The 20,248-nt window shown below is 38.2% G+C and overlaps 1 protein-coding gene across 2 annotated transcripts in view; it reads right to left on the reverse strand.

Annotated features, from left to right (window-relative positions):
- Positions 1 to 1,695: 1,695 nt before the first annotated feature.
- Positions 1,696 to 20,248, reverse strand: part of LOC134631350 (synaptosomal-associated protein 25-B-like) — a 42,270-nt gene continuing 23,717 nt past the window's right edge. The window contains exons 4-8 of one of the 2 annotated variants that reach the window (XM_063479594.1): positions 16,477 to 16,525; positions 9,645 to 9,762; positions 6,564 to 6,683; positions 5,271 to 5,415; positions 1,696 to 3,078 (exon numbers count right to left, since the gene is read on the reverse strand). In XM_063479594.1, coding sequence (XP_063335664.1) covers positions 3,010 to 3,078; positions 5,271 to 5,415; positions 6,564 to 6,683; positions 9,645 to 9,762; positions 16,477 to 16,525 — 501 coding nt within the window. In that variant the 3' untranslated portion in view covers positions 1,696 to 3,009. Of the gene's footprint in view, positions 3,079 to 5,270; positions 5,416 to 6,563; positions 6,684 to 9,644; positions 9,763 to 10,002; positions 10,121 to 16,476; positions 16,526 to 20,248 lie in introns of both variants that reach the window. The other variant, XM_063479603.1, reaches the window with a different exon arrangement.

Consider the following 20,248-nt stretch of genomic DNA (forward strand, 5'->3'; position numbering starts at 1 on the left):
TATGTATATATATATATTTTTTTTTTCATTTTAGTTTCCATTTTATTTTTAGTTTCGTTTCCAATCATGGGAAATTTGTATTATGCCCAATATGGTCATATATGCGGAAATAAAAGTTATTGCAGTTTTATATTTTCGAATTAGATTATATTTTTATTTATTTTGTGTTGAATGTTTGCTTTCACTTATTTTATCTTCTTTTGGCTGCTCCCTTTAGGGGTCGCCATAGCTGAGTATCGATGCTCACCATATCCCGATCATCCTCCTCTGTCAGCCCAACCATGTGCACGTACTCCTTCACTAAATACATGAGTCTTCCCCGTGGTCTTCCTCCTTTCCTCCTGTCTGGCAGCTCCACCTTCGAAATCATTTGTCCGTCCCATAGTTACATCAGTTAAGCAGAAGTTTGGCTAGCAAACTGGCTTCATAAGCTAAATTAGTTTAATAGTTTTATATATTAGACTAGTAAACTAATTTAATAGTGTAGGAGATTGTAAATTACTAAATTAAAATTTATATTTCAAGTTGGTACAGTGTAACACCACTGGTAATGGCCTATAACACCAGCAGAGGGAGCTGTTGGTTTTAAAACATATCTTTAGCCCTCTGGTTGTAACAACACGAGTAATTTTCTAGTCAGGCAGCAGGTGCAGCCCAAGTCAAAGAAGTGGAAGATGTCAATGCAAAACACAAATGATCAAATACTTTAGAGTTTTTAAATACTGATTTATGTGGGGGTTGTCTGTAGTCACATGACAGGCCTTTGCTGTGGATGTAACTAAGGTACAGTGGATTACTCTGTCATGTGTTGATTCAAGTTTGTGTGTGTGTGTGTGTGTGTGTGTGTGTGTTCTTAGTGACGCGGTGAACTGTAATCCCCCCTAAGCCCAGAGCACCACAGTAGATGTCCATTAGTGTAATGTGTTGCTGCACATCTTTCCTTCTCTGTCTCTGCCTGTCTCTTTCTATCTTTCTCTATCCGGGTCAGGCTTTTATTTTCTTCTTTTCTCTGTAAATATCCATGTTGACATTGTATGTTTAGGCATTTAGCCTCAAGTTCAGAATTCCTTTAAACATGTAGTTAGATAAGCTTCCTGACCTCTGACCTCACCATGGAACAGCAGCAGAGAAAACATATTTTCTTAAATTGGATTTACACAGAACATTCATGTTCCCATATGAGCTTGAAATGATATTAGACTATATAAGAGTCTTTACAATTTAAGTTACTGTTCTTACGTAAAGTCATCTGGAATAAGAACAGAAATTTGAAAATTCACTATAAAGTGAAATATGAGATGATACAGATATCATGAAACCTCAAAATGTTTCCAAGAAACCAAAACTTCTGAGTTCATTTATTCTCTTAAGCCTATCTCTTGAGCCTACCCCAGCTCATAGGGCAAGGGGTGGAGTACACTGTTCAACTGTTCCAGATAAAATCCATACATGTCAATTACACTGTGGCTCTGATTCCTTGCATAACAATTATTGTACTTTATTCTGAAGAAAGACATAAAAAAATACAGAATCTGAAAATGCTACTACAATTGTGAACCAACTCACACACTCAGATTAGGTGTTAACTTGTGTGTAGTGTAACACTGCAGACATTTAACGCCATTACTCAAACTGTTTTCTCACCACCTCCACTCTGTCCTGCGTTGTTCCAAAAAAAAGGAAGAAAACTCAGTATGATTCTACAGTTATGATAGTTTTATTGGCATTTTCCAAGGTTTTATTTTACAGTGATGGTCACAGTTTGGAAAGGTAAAGAGACATGAAACAAAGAGTGGCACCATTGCAGATAAATACGGGTCCCTCCTCTGTGTGGCCTACATAGTAGCATGCGGTTTCCATGTTAGGGTATATTTGCTTGTTTAACTGAATTAATTTGTGTTTTCTAGCAGCAGATGGACATGCATAATACGTTTAATGCACTACTTTATATTGCTAGGGTTGGATCATGAATAAATTGTAGCATGGTACGTGAATAAGTTGTTGGATTGATTGCTTGACCTCTGACCTCCATCAAAGCCTCACATCCTTGTACATTCACTGTGATTAATGCTAATATTTGTCTGATTATCAATGATGCTATTCAGACCATAAGCAACTGCAGTTGTTCACCTACACACCAAGCCTTATAAGCGGTGGCTTTTATAGATTTCAATGCATTAAACAAACATTTTGCTTTTGTTTTTAAATGGTCAGATTTTGCTCCCTGAGGAAAAATACTTGTTCTATACAGTTTAAATGGCATTATATTCTTTTAAGACTGCTCTGTTAATTGAGTTGATAAAATACCAGTGTATAGTCTTGACCAGAAAGCCACATCTTCATCCAAATAGCCCAGACACTTGGTCAACTATGGCCATTAAATGTATATAAAACAGTAGCCTTGGTAATAAACAGTAAAGGCTGCATGTTCATTTGGTAACTTCAAATCACTGTGGCCTTATTGGTACTGTAGCATCACAACATCTTAACTGTTGAATACACTGTGTGACAACACCAGAATACTGATATGAGTGAAGGACATTTTGAAACGGGGGGTACATACAACTTATATTACACATATACTTTTTTTAAAAAAGAAAGAATGATGAAGAAAACAGGACACGTGATCTAAATCACTGAAACCATTAAAGAAACACTATGTACAGCATGGAAAGAGTTTGACTGGTGGTTGTGTAACTATTTTTTTAAACAAAATTAGATGAGCAACATCACAGAACAACACTGACAACAAGGACTGGAAGTGATGCAGGAGTTGGAGGGGCGAGCAGAGCAACGTGTGATATGTGCATGTGTGCAAAACTCTATCAGTATCACAATAAAAGCATAATTTTGCAGTGCCTGCTACTAAGCAAAGGAAGAGGGTGCCAGGTGTCGATGTTAAGGGCAGGGATAGGTTTGGTTGAGGGTTTCTTTTTTTATTTGTTTGGGGTTTTTTTTTTGGGGGGGGGGGGGGTTAGGGTGACAAGGTAAAGCACTTTTCGCTGTAGTTTAGCCACTGCCCAACATCTTTGTGGCACGCTGGTTGGCCTCATCAATCCTGGTCTTGTTGGAATCAGCCTGAAAGAAAGAAGCACCAACTGTTATAGAGCTCAGGTAGGAAAATGTGGTCAAACCAGTGCTAAAGAGTGGAGAGGGGCAAATTAAATGAAGATACTGAATGGATGGATAAAGTATGCAATGGCACGTGAATCAGGAATTCCCCATTAGTGTGTGAAATCGGGGCTAAATCTGATCAAAGTCAGCACTACTGGTTTATATCTGCTGTTGTATACCCTGATGCCAAGCCTGTAATCCATTAGCCAACTTCTGTTTTTTCTATACAGTTATATTTTGCACATATTTTTGTGTTTTATTTACATTACATAAAATTCCAGCATTGGAACGGTACAACTACACGTTCTGATTTTAATTCCTTTTTTCGATTTCTGTCATTTTATTTTTTTTTAAATGTTTTGAGAAATTCTAACCTAATGCGTCAGTCTAGATACAGGGAGTGCAGAATTATTAGGCAAGTTGTATTTTTGAGGAATAATGTTATTATTGAACAACAACCATGTTCCCAATGAACCCAAAACTCATTAATATCAAAGCTGAATGTTTGTGGAAGTAGTTTTCAGTTTGTTTTTAGTTTTAGCTATTTTAGGGGGATATCTGTGTGTGCAGGTGACTATTACTGTGCATAATTATTAGGCAACTTAACAAAAAACAAATATATACCCATTTCAATTATTTATTTTTACCAGTGAAACCAATATAACATCTCCACATTCACAAATATACATTTCTGACATTCAAAAAGAAAACAAAAACAAATCAGCGACCAATATAGCCACCTTTCTTTGCAAGGACACTCAAAAGCCTGCCATCCATGGATTCTGTCAGTGTTTTGATCTGTTCACCATCAACATTGCGTGCAGCAGCAACCACAGCCTCCCAGACACTGTTCAGAGAGGTGTACTGTTTTCCCTCCTTGTAAATCTCACATTTGATGATGGACCACAGGTTCTCAATGGGGTTCAGATCAGGTGAACAAGGAGGCCATGTCATTAGTTTTTCTTCTTTTATACCCTTTCTTGCCAGCCACGCTGTGGAGTACTTGGACGCGTGTGATGGAGCATTGTCCTGCATGAAAATCATGTTTTTCTTGAAGGATGCAGACTTCTTCCTGTACCACTGCTTGAAGAAGGTGTCTTCCAGAAACTGGCAGTAGGACTGGGAGTTGACTCCATCCTCAACCCGAAAAGGCCCCACAAGCTCATCTTTGATGATACCAGCCCAAACCAGTACTCCACCTCCACCTTGCTGGCGTCTGAGTCGGACTGGAGCTCTCTGCCCTTTACCAATCCAGCCACGGGCCCATCCATCTGGCCCATCAAGACTCACTCTCATTTCATCAGTCCATAAAACCTTAGAAAAATCAGTCTTGAGATATTTCTTGGCCCAGTCTTGACGTTTCAGCTTGTGTGTCTTGTTCAGTGGTGGTCGTCTTTCAGCCTTTCTTACCTTGGCCATGTCTCTGAGTAAGATAACCTTTATTAGTCCCACACGTGGGAAATTTGTTATTGCACACCTTGTGCTTTTGGGCACTGCAGTGATGTTGCAGCTCTGAAATATGGCCAAACTGGTGGCAAGTGGCATCTTGGCAGCTGCACGCTTGACTTTTCTCAGTTCATGGGCAGTTATTTTGCGCCTTGGTTTTTCCACACGCTTCTTGCGACCCTGTTGACTATTTTGAATGAAACGCTTGATTGTTCGATGATCACGCTTCAGAAGCTTTGCAATTTTAAGACTGCTGCATCCCTCTGCAAGATATCTCACTATTTTTGACTTTTCTGAGCCTGTCAAGTCCTTCTTTTGACCCATTTTGCCAAAGGAAAGGAGGTTGCCTAATAATTATGCACACCTGATATAGGGTGTTGATGTCATTAGACCACACCCCTTCTCATTACAGAGATGCACATCACCTAATATGCTTAATTGGTAGTAGGCTTTCGAGCCTATACAGCTTGGAGTAAGACAACATGCATGAAGAGGATGATGTGGACAAAATACTCATTTGCCTAATAATTCTGCACTCCCTGTATATTTCAAAGCGTCATTTTTGAAGCTGACTTGTTTCCATCAATAACTTCACTTTAGAACAGTGAAGTATCAGTTTCATCCATGTCAAGCTATAAAACACCATCCCATATCAAATAAACTGAATACTGTTCATGGTAGTGGCATAAAAAGCTGTGACTATACACTACCTTGTCCATGATCCTGTCAATCTGGCGGTTCTGCGTGTCGATCTCCTGACCCATGTCCAGGGCCATGTGACGCAGGTTGCCAATGATGCCGCCCACCTGCTCCAGGTTCTCATCCATCTCATTCTCCCGAGCATCATTTGTTACCCTGAAAAATTCACAAGTTTGAAGTGAGAGTGCTTATTGGCTTAAGATCAATGGGAGATGTTGTTGGATTATGCTGGAGAGCATTTTAATGGAGTTAAATTGCTTCCTAAAAACATGTAATATTAATTTTAAAAAGCCCTTATCAAATCCTTATTCCTTACTAAAAGGTCTTATTCATGCAGCCCCTCAGTTTATCCATTGTCTGTGAGTCATTGTAACTCATTTGCCTCTACAGGAGGGTTTCTTTAAGTCTGGTGTATTCTGTTTGACTGCCTCTTGCAAACCAAAGGTTTAAATAGAAGGCGGTCAGGTTTCTACCTGTGAGGAATTTCCGCTCTCACTGAAATCATATAGACAGAAAAGTAGAAAAGCCTGCCCTTCTGGCACAAAGGAAATACCTGTACATGTTCTAACTTAAAATATTAGCATTATTGGTGACCATTTTCCACTGTGAAGTATGTGCACAACAGAAAATAGGTTAACACATAATACATCTACTTTAAGAAGGAAACACTAACTACTACAGTGTTTTTGTCTCTAGTGAGAATGAAGGGTTAGAAACATCACGTTTAAAAGTACAAATGTTCACCTTTCAGACAGCAAATTACATAACTAGGTATTACTGAATGACTTTCACCATGAGGGCTGAGATCCCTCTGGTAAGCCAAAGATAGGTTTCAGGTAATTAAGCTGCGATACATAAATAAAAAATAAGTTTTTGCTTTAAATGGTTAAACGCTGATATAGGTTCAAAATGTTGTCGTGGGAACTATTATTGTGTTTATATGAATATCGAATTAATGCATAATTAAAGAGATATTGCTGCAGACTGAAATGTCTCCACAGTTCGTCAGTATTTACATCTTTAAACATTAAACTGATATACAATTTGATCTGTTCCTGAGGCGAAACTCAGTTGAGAGATTACCAGTCACATTGTGCATAAGGAAAGAAAACAGTTACTTAAAGAGTCACATGAACAGTTGGCTCCAGGATATGCCTCCAGTCATTACATAATTACATACATAAACACTACCACATATCTCATTTTGCACAACAACCAAACCTGAGCATTTATGCACAGAGTCAGACACAAACAAGCAAGCTTGGGGCACACACAAACCAACACCTACACACATGAATGGTTACCTGCGGATGAAGCCCCCACTGATGGCCATCTGTTCACGTTCGTCCACCACTCGTGCCCCCGGCTGGCTGTTCACCACTCCATCCTGGTTCCCTCCCCAGGCCTGGCCCCCGCCCTTAATCCTACCACACATACAGTTCAGTCAGAGTCAGTGTAGCTTTTTATTCTGTATGTGTATGTTTATGTGTGTGCATGTATATGCATGTTTGTTAATGACTGAATGGTTGTGTATGTGTGTATTTGTGGGCTGGTTTGTGTATCTGAGTAAACATGTAAGGCAGCCAGTGAGTGTGAATGTGAGTAAGCATCTTTATCCATGTGGATTTATTTCTTGCTATTTACTATCAAAACATATATATATGAATATATGTTTAGAAGACACTGCAGATGGTTTTAAGCCAATTAGCTACCTAAAAGCAACATGCCAGCCACGTATGATAAGGTTACATACATGCATTTGCAGTCTGTTAGCAAATAATTGATCTAACATGCAGATCAATTGAATCCAACACAGTAAGCTTCAATGTGGCTTATGCAAGAAAGGAATTAAAAGTTTAAAAACAAAACTTCTCCCACAAGCACATACAGAAAAGCACAAACACTGAACACAACAAGCAGTCTCCAGACAGAAGACACACAAACACACAGATGTAAACATGCAGTGAGAAGACATGCAAGGCAGAAACATGATATTTGACATGAAAAAGGGAAAATGTAAAAAAGGCAAAGGATCCGATACATGCTCTATCTATTAAAAGAAAGCCGTTAGATCCAATGTGATTTAAAAATAAAAAAAGCATATTAATTAAAAAAAAAAAAATCCCTAAACATACAATGTGATCATTTTGCATGGAAGACTTGCTAAAACCAGCCCTTCATTTCATCTGGATGGATAGATCAGTAGGAGGATTCACTGCATACAGTCAAATAAGCAAATGTAATTCTTAACATTTGTTTTATAATTCTTGGAATATCTGGTAGGTGACGATTTCCACTTAGGAAAAAGCTATAAACAATACTTAGGTAACTTAAAAAAAATAATTTTGTTTGGTTTTCAGCCAATTACAGCCCATTTGAGGCAACACAAATTCACCCACCAGGTATTCTAGACATGCTAGAATTCTTTTTCTCATGCTATTTGACCCAGGGTTGCCATACAAACAGTCTCAATCAAATGAAACATATGACGTAACCACAGGATTACATAACTACTGGTTTACAAAAGGGAGGACCAAACAGCCATAGAATAGACAAGCTCTGAACCCAAAAACCAAATCTTCTGGAAGCAGAATAAAGATGGATTTTAAATACACCCAAATATTAAATATTCTGGGAAAAAGAGACTTTACTCATACATAATGACTGATGTGTTGAAGTAAAGCGAAAAGGATAGTGCTAATGTCAATGTCACTGTGTTGGACAATAATTATCTGTTGTTCAAATGTAATGTCATTTCCACATTAGATCTAAAAATTGTTGCTTTACACACTAAAGGCAAACAAAAATACTAAAAAAAAATACCAGTTAAGTAATATAGGAATAAAATCAGATATAACACAAAAATCATTTGTTTGGTTCTGCATAATCCTTTCCTCAAAAACAAAAGAGCAAGTTTTACCCAACTCCCCATATTCATGGTTTGTACCTTTGTACATATAATGTGCATATTGTTAATCATTAAGACTTCACTTTATTCACTCCCAGGCAAATATCTGAGAAACACTTTGGGTGTAAACCAAATGAAAATAAAAATACAATTTACTTATATATACTTTTGGTTTGTAAGCCACTTGTATTTTCTATAGCTCTGAAATAGTATAACCATATCCAGCAAATGTATTTGTCCCAGCGTGTAGTATGCTCAGACATGACTCAGTGGCCATAGTTTGGCTGCTAAAAGGGTAGAGAACAGATCACACAGGAGTTTGGCAAAACTGACATTAGCAATCCAACTTAACTTTAAAAAGTAAATATACAGATTTAAGAACTTTAATACTTAAAAAGTGGTCAGAAAAAAGAAAACAAGTTTGCCTAACTCATGCATGAGACTGTAATGTACAGGGCAATGTTGAGGGAAGAGAGGTAGGATACAATCTATAATCAGAGGTAAGGTTATATATTTTCCCAGCTTTCACTTCCTTAAATATATATATGTGTTTATAAGTGATACAATAACACCTTTAGTTACACTCTACAGAAGCATAGAGTCCTCCCTACTGTCACCAAATTCATAATTTCCTCCAAACAAATTCCTGGATCACTTGGGGTTGCTCTCTAATATTGTAGGATCTTGAACTGACATGGATAGAGTATTTAAAAATGCATATTTTCACCACATTGTCTGCAAAAAGGCAAATAAACACATTTCCAAAAGGCTAAATGTGAAATATAAAACTTTAAAGTATGTCTCTGAACTGGAGAACCCATCAGACTGCCTGGCTGTGACTATCAAGTAACTGTGTAATCCAGGATAAGCTTTTTTTTTACTTGATAACAATAACAACCAGTAAAACAAAGTTACCTTTTTTTCTTCATAGAGTCCTATTGTTATAAAAAAAAAAAAATAGAAAAAAGCTTGGATTCATTTGAATGCACTGAGGCATAACCAATTATATATCTTTATGTAAGGAGGCGACTAACTGATTTGTTTCTTGGTTGGACTTTTACACAGCATGATGCATCATGCTGCAGGACGTTAGGGTGGGAGTTTGGGTAGGGTTCGGAGTGTTTCTGTGGCCGAGATCCTTGCAGATGCTGCTCCCTGCTGGAAGAGAATCTCTCATCCAATGTGGAATGAAGGGCTTTTGACAGCTGCTGAGGCTGGACAGAAAATACAGTGGCATCCGTATGTTGTTCATGCATGCACACATTCTCTCCCTGCAGAGTCTTAATTTAAATAATCTGTCTCACACTCGTGCATGCAATGCTGGTGCCTGTTCAGAGAGCGTGCTGTTGTGGCTGTAGGCCTGACTGCTCACACCACAGTTCACCATGCTCTACACACCAGAAGCAGGCAGATGGATAAAGAGGCAGGTAGGCAGGCACTGAAACACATGCAGTCAGGCGACATAGGCAGCACCTACTTGTTACAGGGACATGAACATAGACCACAGAACTGTCCTAGATTGTTCAAATTCTTTTCTGCATCCTTCATGTCCTTATTGATTTGGTCCATCCCCTCCTCGATGCGCTCCAGTTGTTCTGATTACCAACACATTGTCATTTATCCCAGCAAAAGAACGTAAGCACATGAGAAGAGAAGAGAGGAAGAAATTGCAGGGTGGAAGGAAGGGGATGGGAGTAGAGAAGGGGGACAAAGGAGAGAAGACAAAAAAAGACATTGACTGTGACAAGAGAGACATCAGACATCACCATCACCACCACCATCACCATCACCAGCACTGGACAGGCAAGAGCGCACGACTCCTGGCCGGTACCTACTTTTTAATACATGGGCATATCAGACCACAGCATTGTCCTATATCTTTTAAATCTTTCTCGGCCTCCTTCAGGTCTGCGTTCACCTTGTTCATGCCCTCTTCCACACGATCAAGTTGTTCTGGTGAGGACAAAGGCATGAGAGTGTTGAAATAAAGTTGACTGGTTTGTATCGAGGGCTGGCGCTCTACGCTAGATTGCAAGAGGCAGACTGTTTTTTGCTAGATGCAGAAGGCAAAGCGGGCAAAAAGCATTAAAAGTATCAAATGAACTATAATTTTTCTTCATCTGGAGCTTTCCATGTGACTTTTAATTGCATGCATTTCTCGTGATAGCCTTTTTTTCCCTACCTCCATGGGATCATCTTTTCTCAGTAAGTATTTGATCTGAGTGGTGCTGAGAATCAGTAGCAGTATGCTTCATCCAATTCTGCAAGTGTACACAAGGACATTTATTCTGCCACTTTAACTGCTTAAATATTACTGCATGTCAGTGAGAATAGAAATAGATGACAAAGAGAGTGAAAGACAGAAATCCATGGCTTAGGTGGCTGAGAAGCCTGAGAGCCAAAAGGAATGAAAAGAAGAAAAAAGGATCAGAAGAGGCAGAAAGGGCCAAAAATATTTAAAAGGTCTCAAAATATGATAAGTTAAGTACAAATATGGACGGACTATTGTTGAAATGAATAAATAAATCTTCCATAAAGATAGTTCAGATCATGAAAGTTATCTTCAAAAAAAACTATTACTGTGCCTGTGTAAAGGCACATCGGAGGGTTTAACAACACAATGCTGCATGCAAGCATTAAACAGGCTTCAGTATTAATGCCACAGAAAGAGAAGGTAATGCCATCTATAGGTGCCACCATAGTAGTCACTCTGGTCATTCAAACTGATTGAATAATCCAGTCATGGCACCTGCACATTTTAATAAAATCCACCAGTGTATTATTAAGACAAAAGGAAACAATGTATCAATTTTTCAGTCTCAAGCCTGGCTGTAACTGCGTGATGTAGATAGAAATGAAAGCAGTCTGACACTGCATACCTCAGCCAGGGCTTAGAATTGACTCTACCCCATTCATGAACTGAATCCCTGGATAAGGAGGAATATCTGGATCCAGATTAGTCTTATGATATTTAATTGAGAACACCAAGAAAATCTCTCCCGAGTTTTCTTACGTCAGTGTGATACTATTTTTGTAAAGCTACAAAATGTCTACTTAAAAAGAATTCTTCAAAGTATCCTCAGATCCAGATCAATTCCAAGAGTTAATCACGTCAAAGTTAGCCCAAGTTCCACCTCTAGAAAAATTTCCTTGCAAATGAATTCATAACCTTTTAAATAATCCTGCTAATAAAATGACAGACAGAGAGGCTCAGACATATTGCTAAGCAGAAACCAATATTAGTTAAGAAAATGGAAAGGATAAACTTCAACTCTTTATTAATAAACTAATTATTATGAACATAAATCATGACAAAATCATTATGCATGTTCAGCCTGCAGGGGCCGCATTTATAAAACAGACTGACCTTGATTTAAATAGAAAACTACTTCATTATTTATATATAAAACCTTTTGCAAAGTCTAGACTTATGTAAGTGATTTTCTTGCTTATGTATTGCAATTTTCGACACATATCCAAGCCTGTGAAAAGGCTGCTTGCTGAACGCAGCAGCGACACACTCCCAAGTTACATGTTTAGCTTTGTTTGTTAACTCAGTGTTTAGTAGACTTTATCTTCTCTATTAGTGGCCATCGTCTGTCTTCACAAAAGGTTTAGTCTTGATTTTTTGAACACTTAGCTTCTTTAACGAATTAAAAATAACAAAATTCTTTTTGTGATCTTAAAATTAAGTTCATGGATAAACACAAAGGCATTTTGTTTTAAATGACAACCCCAGATGGAAAACGTGATCAACAAAGTTTAGTGCTGTTTGCAAAAATGTCACAATTGTTAAAAACTCATCCAAGCAGAGTTGTGTATAATCCATCAGCCTTGAGTCTGGTTGAATTTAGGTCACACAGCATGTAACAGCCAAGTAGGGAGGGGCTCATTAGCTGCAGTAAGACCTCCATCACAGGTGAGACATCTCTGCAAGAAATGACAAATCTCCTCGGGTGTGACCTGTGCATGAGTGTGCGTGCATGTTGTTGAGTGTAAAGTGCAAAGAGGGATTAGTCACCGCCCAGTTTACACCTCAACAAGAGTGTACTAATTACTACAGGCATGACCAGCCCAGTGATTTTCTTTAATAGAAATATAGGAGGTAATTCTTATATCTATATGTGAAGGAGACACAAATAAATTACCATCAGTAACCAAGAGAGAAGGATAGACAGAAAAAAAGAGAGAAAAGAGAGAAGAGAAAGGCAGTGCAAGCAAGAGAGATGTAGGGTCAGGTACAGAGGACATTAGCTTAGAGGCAGAGGTAATTTAAATCTCTGCATTGATTGTTGTCCTGTTATTACAGCAGTGAGCTGTGGCAAGAGTTACTCAGGGGGAAAGTAGGTGTGAGGAAAGAGGAAAATAGGCTATCTGTTCTTTTGACAGGCCAATTACTGTAGGCTGCTCTCTCATGCATAGAACTGCCTGCTTAAGATACAGACATATTTCCTATATGGAGGACCAGAAATAAATAACAAAATGTGATTTCACTACAAATAAAATTGAATGTGCCATGAATAACATAGTAAGATGTGACAGAACATGGTATTTTATAGTTTGCTTTGTAAATGTTTATCTGATGTTTGTCTTTAATGAGATAAATATGGTAAATGTAAAACCATTAAAAAATAATATTCACAAATAAATTCATAATTCATGAATATAAATGGAGATAAATTAAAATGGGAGCGAAATTAAAGCACAGAAGGATTAATATAAAGCTAAATAAATACATATACAAAAATAAAAGTAAAACATAAACCGATGTCACCTTTTATATACAGTGGTGTGAAAAAGTGTTTGCCCCCTTCCTGATTTCCTAATGTTTTGCATATTTGTCACGCTTACATGTTTCAGATCATCAAACAAATTTTAATATTAGATATTTAATATTTTTGAAATGATGATTTCATTGATTAAGGGAGAGAAGTTATCCAAACGTACCTGGTCATGTGTGAAAAAGTAATTGCCCCTCTTCTTAAATCATGAATTAACTATGATTAACCACATTTTTTGGAAAGCTGAGTTCATTTTCACTAAACACACTTAGGCCTAATTACTGGCAGACCTCTTTAACCAAGAAATCACTGAAATAGAACATGTCTGACAAAGTGACAAAGACTAAGAGATATCAAAAAGCAGCACATCATACCACAATCTAAAGAAACACCTGAGAAACAAAGTCACTGACACCTATGAGTCTGTAAACGGTTCAAAGCCACATTGAAGGATGTAAGTCTTTGGCACTCCAATGAACCACAGTGTGAGACATTGTACACAAATGGAGAAAACTCAAAACAGTGGTGAACCTTCCCAGGAGTGACCGACCTACTAAAATTACTCCAAGACCACATCGCTGACTCATCCAGGAGATCACAAAAGAACCCAGAACAAGGTTAAAGAACTGCAGGCTTCACATGTCTCAGTTAAGGTCAGAGTTCATTATTCAACAATAAGAAAGAGACTGAGCAAAAATGGCATCCTTGGAAGAGTCCAAGGAGAAAACCACTGACCAAATAGACAACCAAGGCTTGTCTCACAATCGCCTTAAAATAATACAGATGATCCCCTGAGACTTTTGGGAAAATATTCTGTGGACTGACAAGACAAAAGGTGTAAGTTTGAAATTTTGAAAGTTTGAGTCTCGTTACATCTGCCATGAAACTAACACAGCATTTGAGAAAAGGAACATCATAACAACTGTCAAACATGGTGGTCGTAGTGTGATGGTCTCGGGCTGTTTTGCTGCCTCACGACTTGGAAGACTGCATTTTGTCTTTACTTGTGTTATTGTTGTGTAATATTTGACCTGAAACATTTAAGTGTGACACATACAAAAAATACGAAATCAGGACGGGGGCAAGCACTTTTTCACACTTTTTCAGCAAATGACTAAATGTTTAGATATATTTACTGGATATTAACTGTATATATTTACTTACTGAGACATTTCTTTCTTCCTCCTTTGTTTGTTATTATAGCATTTCTGGCTGCCTGTATTTTTACTTATGAGCTATCGCTAAAAACTTTTTCACGCATAATCCATGAGCCTTGTGTCTCTACATGCATCCACAAACCACCAGACTTTGTGGTTATTAAAGGCAGAAAAGTAGTCTTCAAAGATTAATATGAAGGTTGGAAAAACATACAAATTCAGTCAGTTTCAGTATGTTATTAATTTTAACTTCTGTGGGACTCAAACCACTGACCTCTGACTGGTAGCGCTGGTAGTAGCCTTCACTGAACTTAATTTTCTTCACACACTCTAATGCATGCATCACAGAGTTTGTGCAAAAAAACCTTTCCATAGTTCTAGCACACTTTTTAAAAATAGTGAGGACTCTCTGCAAACATGGAGACTTTTTCAGAGACAATAGTGTTCATACACTTTAAAAAAAATTGTGGAAAAAACTCAGAACTAACATAACCATTGATGTTAAACAGTAAGGTCTTATTTCTATCTATAAGCAAAGTGTTTCATTCATGGAGTCAAGCTAACATGCTAACTGTGTCCATTTAAAACTAAAGCTACACGCAGTGTTTTGCTGTTGTAATGTTTAGCTCTTTAATTTCAGCTCTACTCAGTTTACACTTTTTTTAAGTTAATCTTAATAAATTGTCACATGGACTGTTTCATTCACCGTATTCTTCATTCTAAACAGGTTTTGCAAAGCTAGTGTTTAGAGCTTCCAGTTAAGCTAGCTAGTTGAGCCACACCTGATGGTTACCGGGTGTCTGCACAACTGGCACAACAACATGTATTAAATCACGGATGCATAAAATCTCCAGTTACACTTATAACTAGGTTATGTTTGAGTTTGAAAACAGCTGGAGTTACTACGCTCTGACAGTCCGCATGTGTTAATTAATGCTTCAGAGTGATGTACATGTGTGTAGTTTGCGGACAAACGGTGAAGGGATTTATAATCCCTACTTTGAGGGTAAACATCCAGGATGTCCATGAATCTAAGTGGTTTTCAAAAGTAATGGTAATCCACCCGGAGTTATGTACCAAGTATTAAGAAATAAAAATACTATACTATACTACATTACACAGATATACTTTTTCTCCCTCTAAATTTGACTTTGTTGTGAAGTGCGTTCAGCTGTTTTGCTCACTGAAAATCTTAAAATGAAGAATCTCCACAGAAAATCATTATTTGTTTGACTTGCTCCCAAGTCACGTAGACAAAAACAGACCTGAAAAGACTCTTCTTGAGTCATAGAGTAAATCCACTGACTTGTGAAATCAGTGGAGCGGCCTTTTAAATGGATCAGGGCAGAATTTGACATCATGTGCAGAAATATGAGAAAAGTAGTGCTTGTGTGTGTGTGTGTGTGTGTGTGTGTGTGTGTGTGTGTGTGTGTGTGTGTGTGTGCCATTAACAGTGATAAAGATTTTTTCTATCCCCCAAAAAGGACTTTGGTAAGATACATTATCTGTCACCGACTGACCTCTGAACATTTAGACCTGACAATCAGGTGAACCGCAAACATGTTAGTTTGGTTTAACAGAGCAAAGTAAAACATGTACTTAACATACAGCTAAGAAAGAATCCAAGTTTTAATTCATAAGGTGTAGGGCTGCACTGATTGTGAAATGTGGGCTAACATCAATGTGTGGTGTTAAACTGACTAACAGCTGATACCTGTTTATATTTTTTTATCAACCACTGCCTTCGACAAATCTCATGATATCTGAAGTGGATGGTGAACAACGAGGGGAATATCAGCCTGCATCAAAGCTCGGCTGATGAATTGGTGCATCCATAAACATGTGACTGACAAAAGGGCATGAAAGTGTAATACAGGGAGGCAAAGCAGAAGGCAAGCTCAGCAGCACATTCCAGTATACTCCATTAATCAAATGTAACTTTTTCTTACAATTGTGGCTTCTGCCACTGATAAAAAAGTGTTGTGCTGCAGTCAGTTTTACAGTGATTCTGTTGTTTTGGTTTGTATTTTTAAAAGGTCGCATCCCTAAAAGCCAAACTTAATCAATTTAGTTCAGCCTGAAATTATTCAAAGAGAAAGCCAAGAAGAAGAAGCCAAGGTTGATCTAGAAGAAGTAAAAGTTGCAAAGGGTCTCCGTATATGAACCTGTGGAAACCCCTTCATTTCACTTTTCCCTGTGCAGGTCTGCTGTAAGACCATAAATGTCATTGTTTTTCCTTAAACTTGGTCTGAGAATCTAAAGTGTTATACTGGATGTACTGATGACGACTCTGCGATTGTACACCGTGAAACTGCAGCAAGAGAGAATCAGGAGCAGAGCAGATAAAAGTGATCTCTCCCTGTCAACTTACCTCCCTGTTCATCCAACATGACGAGAGTCCTGATGCCAGCATCTTTACTCTAACAGACAGACAGAAGGAGAGGTGAGAAGACGACAGCAGAGAAGAGAAGTGAAAGGAAGAAGAGAAATAAAGTTGACAGATGAGTGAAGGTCAGCAGAGCAGAACGGAGCAAAGCTATCAGAGCAGCAGCAAAAGTGGGTCAAATTGCAATCTGAAATCACATTTTTGAAACTGATCCTGTGAGGCACAGCAGAAAACAGCAGGGACATTTTGACAGCTTCTTGCTTTACAAAACTGCTCCTATGTCTGTGTGCTAAATATAAAGATTAAAGCAGAGCTAGTTGGCTCCGTCCAAAGGTGACAAAAAAGCACCTCTGAAAGAAAACCTGATATTTTTAGGTTCATCTTTTAAAATGGGATAAAAGATATTTAAGCAACTTTCAAATGGGTTCGGGTACAGCTGTCTCCCCCAAAAGAGTAGTGCACCCCACTGAACTGCACAAAATAGGGCAGGGATAGCTCAGTAGGTAAAGTGGTCGCCCCGTGATTGGAAGGTCAAGGGTTTGAATCCACTGAACGACTACCCTGAGGTACCCCTGAGCAGGTCCCTACACACTGCTCCCCAGGTGCTGGATTGGTGGCTGTAAACTGCTTCAATGAGTGAATGGGTTAAATGCAGAGAGTAATTTCCCTACAGGGGATTAATAAAGTATACATTAAAATGTTTTGTGCTTTTTTCTAGTTGTAGCTCGAGAAATATGGTAAAGGAACTGATCGGACTTCCAAATGTCCAAAATCCAAAACTAATTGTGCCTAACGTTGTGTAAAAAGCAGGAATCATGAAGGAACCAAAGGATCTGCTACAAACATCCTACCGTCAGGCACCACAGGACGCCCTCAGAGGTCCCACAACAATGTGTGAACAGGCCAGGAAGCAAAACAAAACCCACTACAATGTTTTGACTGATATGTCTGTACAAAGTATCCATCTTTTGTGTATTTAGTTACATATGTTAAAAAGTTTACACATTTAGAATAAATCAGTCGCAAATCAGTCGTATCACTGAAACTGATCCACATCTATATCAATGTTGAAAAAGACTGGGTCTGCATGGGTCTGTATGAGTAAAGTTAAACTGTGGATGAGGAAATTTTTCTCAGTATAAATAACAATAAAAGACGAAAAACATGAGTTTTGACGAAAGAAATTGATCATTCTTAGCATAGCATTCAGCTGTGCCAATGTTTGCAGATACACTTGCATAAACCCTATGGGAGGGCGGCTTGTTTCCCCAAGAGGGCTCATGGGAAATCATGCGAGGGCAGCCATGGCCTCAGAACTACAGGACAGGATATCTGACCTCGCCAACTGGCAGAGTCTCACGCGGTGACATCACTTCTTTCTGCATGGCTAGTTAAGGACACACATGCTCACAGACTATCAGGTCTTTTTCACACTTCACTGTGAGTCATAAAGTCACAGGATACTGTCCCCCCACCCACCCAAAAAATTTCTACCCAATGAACAGATAAGGCGCTTTTCAACAGATCGAGACGACTGAGATGAATATTTTAATATTCTTTTTATTATTCTTTCTTTGCACTTTGTTTTGATGCTAACCATTTGTAAATATGTGAAGCAGACCTCTTTTGATATATTTCTAAGCATATAAAGTCAACTCGTGAAGTAGGAAGAATAAAAATAATGATATCTTAAAGGTGAACTGATTTTAAGCTTCTTAGAGGCTCAGTGCTGCATCTGTATCAGTTACAGTCCTTCAGATAAACACAGCTGGTATTGATCGGTGTGTTTAAAATATGATGCTAAAGGGTCCTTATGCTGGAATCCACACAAGATTAGTTGTAAGGACAGATCCAGCATACTATTGCTACAGGTGCCAAAGGACACTTTGTGCATACTTGTTGCACAATGGTATTTAACGCCCTCTCATTAGTTTAATCTGTAACAGTACTTTGAAATAATAAAAAAATATGCATATTTTGAAACTATTTAAAAGTCCATGTTCAGAGATAGGCTGGGGAACACGGGTACTAACTAGGGCTGCCACGATTAGTCGACTAGTCACGATTACGTCGACTATCAAAATCGTCGACGACTGATTTAATAGTCGACGCGTCGTTTGAAGCTTTGTAAGATCACAAAAGACGCAGGAATAAGTAGTAGGATTTAAGAGTGTAATAACGGACTGAAACAGAAGATGGCAGCACTGCATGTACAAGGATGCCAGCTGCCGTTAAACCCCGAAGAAGAAGAAGTAGCTCTGTCCCAGAATTCATAGCGCAGCCCAGCTCAGTTTCTAACAATGGCGGCAGCTAGTTAGTTTTAATATTATTCTTATTATTCTTTCTGGGTCACAAAATAAACGTTTAACATATTTTCAGGCGAGAATGTAGCTGTGTAAACCTCAAATATCTGCTCAGTTTATCAAGACACCACATATTTTCAAAAGCGCTCCGACGTTTTCGGAGACGTCTGTTACCCACCAGCTCGATAGCTAGCCGGGGGCAAGGCTCACTAGAGCCCGTGAGAACACCGGACTCCCGGCAAATCGTTTTCAAACCCACCGCTGTCTTTCGCTACTCAGGTTAAACATATATAAGTCACTTAGATAACTTAAAAATGTTATTGTTTGGCTTTTTTTTAGTATTTTATTTGTTCCTGAGTAAATTGGTTTGGCTGAGATTAAAGTTATAGTTTTTACACAGCTGAATAAACGTCAAGCAGACAACTGGTTATCAGAAGTGTGAGATGCTCGAGAATTTACTCCGGTGTCCTGTTATATTTTAGATAGCAAGGAGTTTATTAAACTTCACCGAAACAATCTGCAAATGTCATTAAAATTTAATAAAAGTATCACCTTGTCTTTATTTTTAGTTAGCACATACCTTAAACACTTAAAGCTGTAAGCTAATAGTTATATAAGAGCAGATGCTGCTGGTGCAATAAGCTGTACGTTTTACGTCCAATCGATGCATGATCTGATTAGTCGACTAATCGCAAAAATAATCGGTGACTAGTCGACTATCAAAATAATCGTTTGTGGCAGCCCTAGTACTAACACACAGGAAACACACAGCAACCTGCATGGCATTTTTTTCTAAATTAATTTGGTTACATTAGGCACTAAAACTACTTGGCTAGAGTTGAGAAAAAAACATGATTTGCGTAACCACATTTTACTTCCAGCTCACATGGCACATAACCATTGTAAAGGTACCTTGATACTAGTCTGGTCTAATCTAGCCTGACTAATAAAGGTCATAATTAAAAAGCTTCCTCAAACTAGCTATGGGATTGTTTTCTGTGAGAAAACCTGCCCCTCACAAAACCGCTGATGCATTTCAAGTATTTGCCTTATGATTCAATAACGATACCACAATAACGGCTGAAAACATGGGTTGTTAGTTTGTGAGTTGCAGTGAGTGTACCTCATTGGTAAAACTATTAGTTATACCTCCATTTAGGCTTAGATTATAATTTACAATTCATATCACTTCACTAATAAAAACAGCTTGTGTGAATATAAAATAGCATGTTCATCTTGTGTAGTTTATTCTCCGACTTCAGGCCTGACACCGCTAATCAAATCGGATCTCTTGTGTTATTATCTGCTTCACAGAGACACTGAATTCCCATTTTATGTCCTTCCCAGATTTCTTTATATCCATCTGTTTATCATTCACATTTCCCCTCGTCTGATCTTCTCGTGTTCATCTCCGTCTTTCATTCTTTTACTTCATTTCCACCGCTCTCATCTGC

The sequence above is a fragment of the Pelmatolapia mariae genome, linkage group LG1 (assembly GCF_036321145.2).
Source record: "Pelmatolapia mariae isolate MD_Pm_ZW linkage group LG1, Pm_UMD_F_2, whole genome shotgun sequence".
Lineage (NCBI taxonomy): Eukaryota > Metazoa > Chordata > Actinopteri > Cichliformes > Cichlidae > Pelmatolapia > Pelmatolapia mariae.